The 10,667-nt window shown below is 42.6% G+C and overlaps 1 protein-coding gene across 7 annotated transcripts in view; it reads right to left on the bottom strand.

Moving 5' to 3' along the window:
* Positions 1-424: 424 nt before the first annotated feature.
* The window catches only part of Fat1 (FAT atypical cadherin 1), a 120,116-nt gene continuing 109,873 nt past the window's right edge, over positions 425-10,667 (bottom strand). For 3 of the 7 annotated variants that reach the window (XM_029480377.1, XM_029480380.1, XM_029480378.1), the window contains 5 exons: positions 10,503-10,613; positions 8,264-8,895; positions 7,633-7,770; positions 2,747-2,782; positions 425-1,878 (listed from right to left, as the gene is read on the bottom strand). In XM_029480377.1, the coding sequence (XP_029336237.1) occupies positions 1,250-1,878; positions 2,747-2,782; positions 7,633-7,770; positions 8,264-8,895; positions 10,503-10,613 (1,546 nt within the window). In that variant the 3' untranslated portion in view covers positions 425-1,249. Of the gene's footprint in view, positions 1,879-2,746; positions 2,783-4,864; positions 4,925-6,923; positions 7,027-7,632; positions 7,771-8,263; positions 8,896-10,502; positions 10,614-10,667 lie in introns of those variants that run through there. The other 4 variants (XM_029480379.1, XM_029480381.1, XR_003837393.1 and 1 more) reach the window with 3 other exon arrangements.

Genomic DNA, 10,667 nt, shown 5'->3' with positions numbered 1-10,667 from the left:
ACAGTGCTGACAGGCACAATATAGTACTGTGAAAATTCAAAAGGAGCACACTGAGAGCTTTAAAGGGTTGTATGTCATAGATGGACAGTTTTACGAATGTCAGCTATTTTAAACTGCATGACTTTACATGTGTGCGTATGCACACACACACAATTATAATTCATGTGTTTTACAAATGGACATGTTGGCAGGCAACTATAATCCCAGCGCCAGGGAAGCTGGTAGAGTATAGGGCTTATTGAACACCCAGATGCCCATTAAAACATTTATTGGCCATAAACTGCCACCTAGTGGCTAATATATAAGTATGGCCTGGCCTGGCTTTGCAACTGTAAAAAGACTTTACATCTATGTTGATCTCCCTTATTTCAATTTACCAGGTGGATCATGAACAGCAATATAAATGCAGAAGAAAACCAGGCAGTAAAGCTAAAGTATTTTATTAATAATTTATTGTCAGTAAGAAAGGCTGGCTAATGATAGTTTTCAGTAAAAACCTTTACAAGACCATTGCATCACAAATATACAGACACTATAAAAACCGTGTCGTGGTGGTTTTGGTTCTAAACAGGTATGCAGAAGGTCCCCTTCACACTTTCCAATAATGAAAAATGTTTATAATCCTAATACAGCAACCCATTTAATAAGACATGTCCAGTAACAGGTCATCCACACCCCATATGTACAGCTACACTGGACCGAAATGTGTCAATGAAATGTCATACTTCAGAGGGAAAGAACAGCGTGAAACCCTGGTTACATCAGAAAATCAGATGCTAGGCAAACGATGCTAACACCACACAGATCCAGCAGAAAACAAAAACACGAGGCGTCCTGAAAACCTAGGTAAAAACTAGGAGAGGGGAAAAAAAACAAAAAAAAATCAAATCTGTACATAAAATTTACACAAAGAAAGCAAAAATTAAAATAATCGGATCTATATAAATACATGAATCATGCTAACAAGACGACGACAGGACCGATTTCCGTTTCATCATTTTAACAGAGACAAATCTAAATACGAAAAGATGCTCAGGGGATGGGACAGGGGATGAAAACCCGGTCGATTACAGTCAGTTGGGACGCTGGAAATGGCTAACATGTCAAGAGGCTTGTGACTCCGTGCAGCCACGCCTACCGCGGCTCACCGAGAAGCGGCCCAGAGGGCTGCAAAAGAACAACGGCGGATGTCACCGATAGCATCTCTAGGTTCATGAAAGTCCAGGCACTTTGGGGAGGAGTTTGAGCGTCACACTTCCGTATGCTGCTGGGAATCTAGCGGAGGGATCGTCACCTCTTCGAAGTGGCCGTCGTCCCCGCTCTCGTAGTCGCTCATCATGACCTCAGACTCCACTTCACAGCACGCTGACACGTCGGAGCAGGAAGCCGTCGAGGCGTACACGGACATGGGCATGTTTTCTATGGTGGGCGCTTCGAAGTTTCTTTGATACCCTGGGGGGTAGGGGGGGTAGGGTTCTCTACATGGACTGTTCTCGCCAGCGCCTTGTTTCTGAGGTTCGGACATATCGGCGGGGTAGAAATTGGGCAGGTACTGATTCAGGTTGAACCTCTGCCGACTCCGGGAGGAAGATCCCAAGCTACCTGCTGCAGGCATGTCCCTGGGTGGGTGTATGGACTCGAACTGGTCGCTGAACTCTGGAGGCAATGGTGGCAGTTCGTCGGGTGCAGGGAAGTCCTCTGGTGGGGGTGGAAAGTCACTTTCAATGTCATAACCCCCAGGGTAATAGTCAGTATCGATGGCGTTTGGATCAGCCGAGTAGAGGGGTGTGTGCTCGTCGATAACCTCGTAATTGGGGAACTCTTGTATGTCTGGCAGAGGGACACTTGGCATCCAGTCTGATGTATCCCAGTGGTACCCTTGGTAGAAAAGGAAACAAGATTTCAGTTTGTTTCTCTTAGCTTCTATGCCTCGGGGAGAGAGCTCAGAGTATCAGACACAAGACACAGAGTTAGGTGTGCATTCATCCCAAGCCCATCGCTCCGCAAACTCCGCCCCGACACAGTGACTATTTCCGGAATGTGAACTTGCGGGTTTTAGACAGAAGCAGCTGTACCACTTAAAACACATGCAGGTTTTTTGTTTTGTTTTTTTTTTTTCTTTTTTCAAACAATTCTAACCACGCTTCAACTTTCCTTCTGTAACTGCTGGCCCTGTTCCATAGGAAGGCGGTACAGGAAGTTAGTAAGGGGCTTTCAAGCAGAAGGTCTCTACTGGGGGAAATTCCAAACATCACTGGGCTTTGTGCTGCCTGCCATCCAAAAAAATACTAATTAAGGCAAATCTAAAAGTAATAAAAATAGCTTTTAACACGTTAAACTCAGTAGTAAAGGCAGCAGTGGTTTCATTGGTCTCATTAGCCATGAATAGAACAATGAATTATTTTAATACTGGCTATGCAGCAAACCAAGTCCCTAAATCAAACAAAATATAACCAAATAATTATAAGCTATAACAATCTTTGTTACCATTTTAAAGTATGAAAATGCCCCCTCCCCGCTTGGTTGTTGTTTTCTTTAAAGAAAACCAAGGCCTAACTTAAGGGTAGGAGTTTCTGTTTTGAGAGCCGGGAGAAGGTTAGGTGATCCGTATTACAAGGCAGTGCACAACAAGGGGTTTAGTTACTGCGGTAGCATCAAGCACCCGGGAGAAGCCTGTCATCATTGGGTCGAGCTTTCCCAATGACTTCCAGTGATTATTAATGGACAGCTGGCATGCATAAGTCACCTCTTGGTTTGCTGAGGTCAGGAGCAGCCAAAGATTCTTTTGGTGGCAGAGTAGAAAGAAAAAGAAAACAGCGATAATTAAAATTGACAGACTTGGCTGAGACGGCAACCCAGATAAGCACATGGTACAATATAACGCGCCTGTCAAGGCCCAGGTGGCCGGACACGCTGTCTTTACCTCACTCTCGGCTAATGATCACAAATGAGAAAATCATGATGCTCAAACTAGATGGGATATGGCAAGGAGGAGATGAGAGATGATAAACTTGAGGCTTTGCTGTGTGTTTCCAGGGAAACACCTGCCTCAGGAAAATAATAAACTACAGATACTGATAAAAAAATTAAGTATTATTAAATTAATAAATTAATTGGTTACTTAAGGGACGATCTAAAAACATGAGCTACACAATGCACACACACACAGTGCACAGAAAAACCTTCAAAAGTATAAGTTCGGAGAAACTGGTATCACACGCTCAGACAACCAAAAGTTGACCATATCCCAACACCTTACTCACGTTCACTATGGTTTTTCTATGTATACTGTTAACCTTTCTCTAGTGAGCTCCCGAATTAACTACTTCATGGCATGGCCTCTTCCCATCAACTCTGCAACTGTACTCTCTCTCCCAGTGAGCACATTACACACAGAACTCTGGCCCCAAGTCGAAGGAAATGGATAGAAAGCACTCAGGACCATGGGATGCTCAGCCTGCCTAAGGTTCAGATTGGTTTTCTATCAGAAATGAGACGAAAAGCTCACAGATTATTGTGACATCTCAACAAGACAACGTGGGTCAAGTGTGGCCCAGCAGGTAAGTCACCATCATGGTAAGAGGAGTAGTCACAGTAGAACTGTAGCCAGTTTTCTAAACAGAGGTAATGCTTTCTGTGCATCCCATAATGTCTTTGAAAACTATGACAATGAAGTAATTTCTGACAAACTAATAGCTGACTGATATCTCTGGTAGGAGTTTAAATAAAAGTGGAAAAGATAGATGTTTCAAAAATATGAATAAAAGGAGTATTTAGGGGCGCTTTTTACACATCTTTTATAATATTCTAAATTCCTTTATAAATGAGGCCTGGCAACCTTTGTTGGACACTAAGCATTTGAACTTAGGTGCATTTCCCACTTTAAATTCACTTCAGATAAGAAGATAAATCAGTAGAAATCACATTGAGGAGACTTTAAATTTCTGCTTCTTTAAACTTATCAATATTTAAGATATTGGGATGTCATCCTGTTTCAGCTAAAACAGGGTAGACAAAATATGGATAACACTCTGATTCTCAAAGTGAAAGCACGGTACTTTTAAGAAAACAGATTGAGTCCTTTAGCAGCTGTGACCACTGAACTCACACTTGTCCTCCTCGCAATCTAGCAGATAACCATGCCTCTTCCACCTAAATGCGCCTGCTGACGTGTCCTTGCAGAAGAGTCATGTGTGTTTACTGATGATGCTGTCTGAAGACAGTTTGCACGTGGGCAGGGGGCACAGTGCATATGCATGTGTGTGTGCATTCGTGTGTGTGCGTGTGCATGTGGAAGCCCACGGTGGACACGGAGACTCATCCTCAGCCTCCCTTTCTCCAGCTTAAGCTTGCCTCGGCTTTCCAAGGCAGGAATTATCAGCAGATCACCGAGCCACTGATTTACATGAGTCCCTGGGATCTGAGCGATGGTCCTCACACCTCTGTGCCAAGCACTTTATCCACTGGGCCATCACTCCAACCCTGTGTGTACGCTCTTGATGGTCTAGGTAAGTTATTTGGAAGCACTGATTTTCACATTAGGAGATTTCTAGATCCAAATCAACTGGACATTTACTCAAAACGAAAGTCCTCAGGCTCAACACAATTACTCAGTCAGAAACTGGCGCTGGAAACCAGCCCCGAGTCTTCAACAGCGATCCATAACATTTAAAACAAGTAACGAAAAGACATGCATACAGATATTTTCACAATGCACTAGTACTGTGAACATAAATGTCCCAAAATGAAAGCCACCAAACCTCCCCAAAGGATGAACTATTTTAATAACAGGACAATAGGCAGACTCACAGCACCCCAGTTACAGTCACTGCAAACCACAGACACAAAACACAGACACTTATACCTTCTTTAGTCACCGTGTCAACGACAGCGTTGACAAGGTGTATTACAGTCACTATGGAAGCTTGTAAAAAGGCACAAAAGGAGCCAATTAGGAAAATCCTTCGTTAGTAGAAAACAGCTCATTAAGTAAAATTCCTTAACTCAATGCAATTTCTCCCCTAAACTGTGAAATTTGAGACCACTAGATAATTATTCAAGACCCTTGCACTAACTAACCCGCTAGTTACAGGTCTCAAGACACTTCAAATCAAGCTATAGGCTTGCCACTATTAGTCAAATGAATGAAATAACCAAGTTTTAGTAAAAGCTAGGGAAAAAGCTTTAGCCAAGTATTTTATACGATTATAGTTATGGAGTATATCAGGGGGAAATACAATTCAGGTTTGCGTCTCCTGGACAAACGGTTATATGTTCAAGGAACTGGTTGTTTGTCTGAGAATAAGGAAATCTAGGGAGACATAATTACAAGACTGGTTGTGTCCCTGTTGCTTAGCGTGTATTTCTCATGTCGCAGACGCCGTACAGATTGCTTTTGTCATTTGCATATTATTTTAAAGTACCAACATCAACGTGCATGTAAACTGGGTACATTCTAATCCTGAGACCTAATGGCTATTTAACCTAATGCACAGAAGAAAACATAACAAGACAAGCTTCCTGCTGTCACTAAGGCTCTCATGAGGGGGAAATGGAGAGATCACCCTGCATTAGCTGGGTGAGCTGAGGGGACAGGAATGGCCTGTCACAGGGAGCTGTCCCAGCTGTGACCCTGTAGAGCTTGGCATTCTGGCCACAGGTTCTGAACAGGGAATGAAAGGAGCCGTCAAAGCAGAGGCCTTAATTACCGGGAATGTGAGTGAATTCTAGGCACGGGAGAGAGAAGGAAACCAAAACCTCCCTCAGAGCTTTCAGCGAGGCAGGCCCCGCTGACATCTGAACTTCAGCCCTGAGACGTAGCAGCCTCCTAAACTACAGAACCACACGAGAACCGGCTGTGCTCTCTTGAGCCCTTAAGTGTATGGCTAGCCACTAAAAAGGCGTAGAAAACTGCCGATGAAATGATTTGTGCAGACGTGGCTCAGACTTGAAGTCTATGACTGAAAATGACTGACTGACTGATGTAGGGATTAAAACTACGGACAGTCCCTTGCAGGCTTTGCCTCACGCTGCTCCTGCCCAAAAATTAGCTTTGTAAGTAATCTGACAGTGACTTCTCCAAAGTGTCTGAATGTTGTTAAGAATGGGATTTCAACAATTAAAAAAAAAAAAAGAAAGAAAATGAAAAATTATTGACAAAATTCTTAAATGCATTTTTGAACAGCATTGAACTTACAAGGGCCAAAGTATAAATCATTTAAGCTGGCAAAACAAACATTTTAGGATTGAAACTAAGGGAAAAAAATAATCCTGCTTTGTTCTTGATGATAAGCAATAATATATCCGTATTCTCTACCCAAGAATAAACAAGGGTGTGCTGTAAGTAATGAAAAACATGCTTGAAATCTTCGAAGAACAGGACATATTTATAGTCATCTTTTTTTTTTTTTTTTTTTGGTTTTTCGAGACAGGGTTTCTCTGTATAGCCCTGGCTGTCCTAGAACTCACTTTATAGACCAGGCTGGCCTCGAACTCAGAAATCCGCCTGCCTCTGCCTCCCGAGTGCTGGGATTAAAGGCGTGCACCACCACGCCCGGCATATAGTCATTTTTAATAAAGAAAAGGGCTCTGCAAATTTTTATAGATAAGCAGATGCAGAGATCCATAGATGTAGTCATTATAAATTTTACATCACTCTGGTCATGGATCATGTTATTTTTGGAAGTGATAGTTATTAGCAAGTTTCTTCTTTCCAATGATAAAATATTCTTAATGTGTAAACACACTGCAGTTTTACACAAGGAGAAAAATTTAAAATGGAGCCCATACTATCTGAGATTCAATTATTTCCAGTTGATAACCACTATTGTGGGGCTGATAATTTTTTGTACACGTGCTAATACGGTGAAGCTCTCTATCAGCGCCATCCACCCTGGGGGACACCAGATAAACAGAACTGGAGTCATAGAACCCGCTGCCAAACCTTCTTTGTTAGAAATATAATCCGACTTACTAGCCGTCTCTTAAACTCTGCTCTCAGTCAGAACGCTCTGATCCAAATGGGAGCTGGGGCAGCGGTGGTTGGGGAAGAGACAAATAAAACCTTGTAATACCGAAGGTATGACCAAAAGTGAACATTTCAGATTTCTACATATCTTTTCTCAGAGGGTGCTGCATGTTATGAGTGTGTACTGCATGGTTCCGAAAAACTGTTACAGAGATCTTGGAAAAAACCCCACAAAGCTTCCATAACACTTACTGTTATGCAAAAAAAAAAAAAAAAAAAAAAATATATATATATATATATATATATATATATATATATAATACCAGAGTAGCCAAACAAGGAAAATTAACATTATTTTCTTTCCTATTACTATAGCTAAAACATCTCTTGAGTAAGAACATTGTTTTATTTGACAGAAACCCTGTGCATGCGAGGCAAGTGCCCTATGCCTGAGTTACCTTTAAATATTTCCCCTGTGTAGGTCCATGCAAGTACTTATACCACAGTGTACATTTACTCCAAGGGGGACATGGGACGTTTTCATACTTAATTAGGGAACCTGGACTATCTATGATGTATGTGTCTATACGTTGGTATACAGCCTAAGGAATGACAGCAGCACTTCAAAGCGGCCACAGCCTCCCAGGTCAGCATCTGAAACCTACCATTGTCATCACAGGACTCTGACTGGAAGGAGCTAAGCGACTGCACCTCAGACAGGCTCTCCCGGGCACTGTATGGCTGGGAGGGCTTTTCCTCCAGGGGCTTCTTGGAGAGACAGGGATCCAGATCAACCACTTTAGCTGAAAGGGAGAGATGGCAGGTAAGCAGTGAGTTCCAAGTTCCCTAAGACTCATGGCTACACTCATGGCTACACTTAGTAAGAAAGTAGCTGCGCTTGTATGTGAGGGGAGGAGGAGCAAGCTAGAGGAGCATCCTAGAAACAAAACAATAGAAAGGTCTACACATATTCTCAACAGATCCAACAAATAATAAAAAAAAATTAGTATCTTAGTGACCCCACCATTTTTCTCGTTACAATAAAACACCCCCAAATCAAAGTTGATAATGTGTATCAGTTATATCTAGAATATTAATTAACACAACTAGATCTAATTGAATAAAAATAAAGCTCCCAATCCCCAGCCAGTAACTGGAATATGCAAACGAGTTTTCATGACCATTTCAGATTGGAAAGCTTCATTCATCATTAGCCCCGTAAACCACCTTAGCCAAGACAGGAACAGCACCACCACTCCTGCAGTACTGGCGAGACAGAAAACGTCACACCCTTACCGTCATAGTCAAAGTCCCAGCTAGGCTTCTGTATGGAGTCGCTGTCTGAGGGCGAGTTGGAAGGCGGCGGTGGAGGCAAGTTTGGAGCTACGCTGCACACAGCCACAGCTTTTCGATGCCCGTGCATAGACTCGGGGTTGAAGGTGCTGAATTCTGGATGCTCTGGGATCGCGGAGCCTTCAAAGGAATTGCGGTCAAGGTTGTTTCTCGAGTCGCTTGGAATGCTGGGAGTGTAGGAAATGGGACGGACTGGCACCTGGGGCGGGATGTCGGAGTAAATGTTCTTGTTCAGCTTTGAATCAAAATAAGGTCTCTGCAAGAAAGCCGTGGTTGGCCCCAAACGTTTGTCTTCAGGTTCAGCCTGGTGTTTCTTCTTCCGACTGATCATCTTCCGGCAGAGGACGAACACCATCACTAGTAAGACTATCCCAGCTATAAACACAATAATCCCTATTCCCTCGGCCAGTCCGATGTTCCACGGGGTGGACACGTAGTGGTTGGGAGAGGCATCCTCACAGTGCTTCCCTCTGTACTCCTGGCTGCAGTTACAGTGATAGGAGCCGTGTGTGTTCTCGCAAAGGGCCCCGTTCCGACAGGGGTTCCCAGCACACTCATCGATGTCACTCTGACATCTGCCAAGAAGAAAGACCTTTGCAGTACATGTCAGACTGCACCTGTCCTAGAATTCTTCAGGATCGACACTAAACATACCCATCCTTCATAAGAGATGCCAAAACAAAGCTGGATGGGAAACAATCAGAAAATATCCAAAAACGGGAACCAGAAGAGGGCTTTTGTGAATTAGTTACATGGTCATAGGCTGAATGGATATTTAGGAGCCAACCATATCAAGCAATATCTAGCTGCATTTTTCCGGAATTAATTAGATAACTGAACCAGTTCAATAGGTTAAAACATAGGCTGTTCTCAGGTTTCACAATCAAGCTATCATTTATTTAGCAATTTTAAAAGCTAAGGTACATTTTAACAAGTGGTGTGTGCTGCAAACCCTTCTCCTAGGCCAGGTTGAATTTCAGTGAAAATGGTCCTGTTTGGGATTAGGACGGTTCTGGAAGACCTATGAGGGAATAGAAAATGCTCTCCATTTTAAAACGCTATTCCTTCTGGAATTAGAGTCATCTTCTTTCGCACGTCACTATCACAGAATAGATCAAAGACAGTTCCTTCTGCTTTTCTAAACAGGGGCACAGGGAACACATGGCTTGTACACGGCCACCCTCAATTCTGAGGCTCTTTCCCATTTGAAAAAAAAAATATCTACTTCCAAATTATGAGCAAGTCGTTATTATAATAACGACTCTGAACACTGATATATTCTTGACAAACACACTGATTAAAATTGGGGAAATCCACAGATGTACCAGGGCTGCAGAACTAAGCGCAAAATTCAGGATTATAATGACTCCAAGGACAAAACAATATAGAATAAATACAGGCAGACCGCACCAGCAGCCTAATGAGACTGAGGGGTGCTCGCCTGAATGTCCTTTGCTAGACATTTAAATATTACATGTACCCAGTAGCTTTGCTATTGAGACTGGGTCTTATCATTGTTATGGCTTGATAAGGTTGGCTCCCAAATATCCATTCAGCCTATGACCATGTAACTAACCCACAAAAGGCCTCTTCTGGTTCCCGTTTTTGGATATTTCTGAGTGCTCTGATTGAGCTAGAACTATGTAGACCATGCTGGCCTGAAAAACTCAAGCGATCCACCGGCCTCTACCACCTGAGTGCCGGGAGTGTGTCTGAGCCTGATTTCACTAACTTTTGAAGCGATAGCATCTGAAATTAGTTTCTTATGCATTTTTTTTCTCAAGATATATAGGTGTATTATTTTTTGAGAGATCTAAATGTCTAAATATCTAAATCCTAACCACCTCTTAGGCTTATTCTGGGGATTAGTATAATTAATAACAATAATTAGTATAGTTACTGTAACTGCCCAGCAAGATGCTGGATCTATGTTGGTACAAAACACTGTGTGAGAAACCATGATGAGTACCTTCAAAAAACAGGAAGAAATGCAACCAGATTACAAGCATTTGCTACCGCCAAGGACCCACACTGGCAAGCTTTGATCCATTCTTTTGTCTCAAGACTTTCATAAAAAATGCCAATGAGAATCACCATGTCCTGACCTGATGTGGTGTGAGTTAACGGTCGGCACGCTGTGGAAAGGGTGCAGCAGAAACGAAGCTTCAAAGAAACCATTTACCTTTCTCCCCTAAAGCCTGAGTCACACTGACAGACAGCACCATCCAAACTGTCAAAACACGTTCCACCATTCTTACAGGGTTCATCTTTGCAGTACGGACTAAGCTGACATCTAAATAAGGAAAAACACATGCAAAAAGAAAAAAAACAAAAAAAGCCCTCATGA

Source organism: Mus caroli, chromosome 8, assembly GCF_900094665.2.
Source record: "Mus caroli chromosome 8, CAROLI_EIJ_v1.1, whole genome shotgun sequence".
In the NCBI taxonomy this organism is placed as follows: Eukaryota; Metazoa; Chordata; class Mammalia; order Rodentia; family Muridae; genus Mus; species Mus caroli.
The sequence above is the reverse complement of the archived record's forward strand: the minus strand, read 5'-3'. Positions and strand labels throughout refer to the sequence as shown.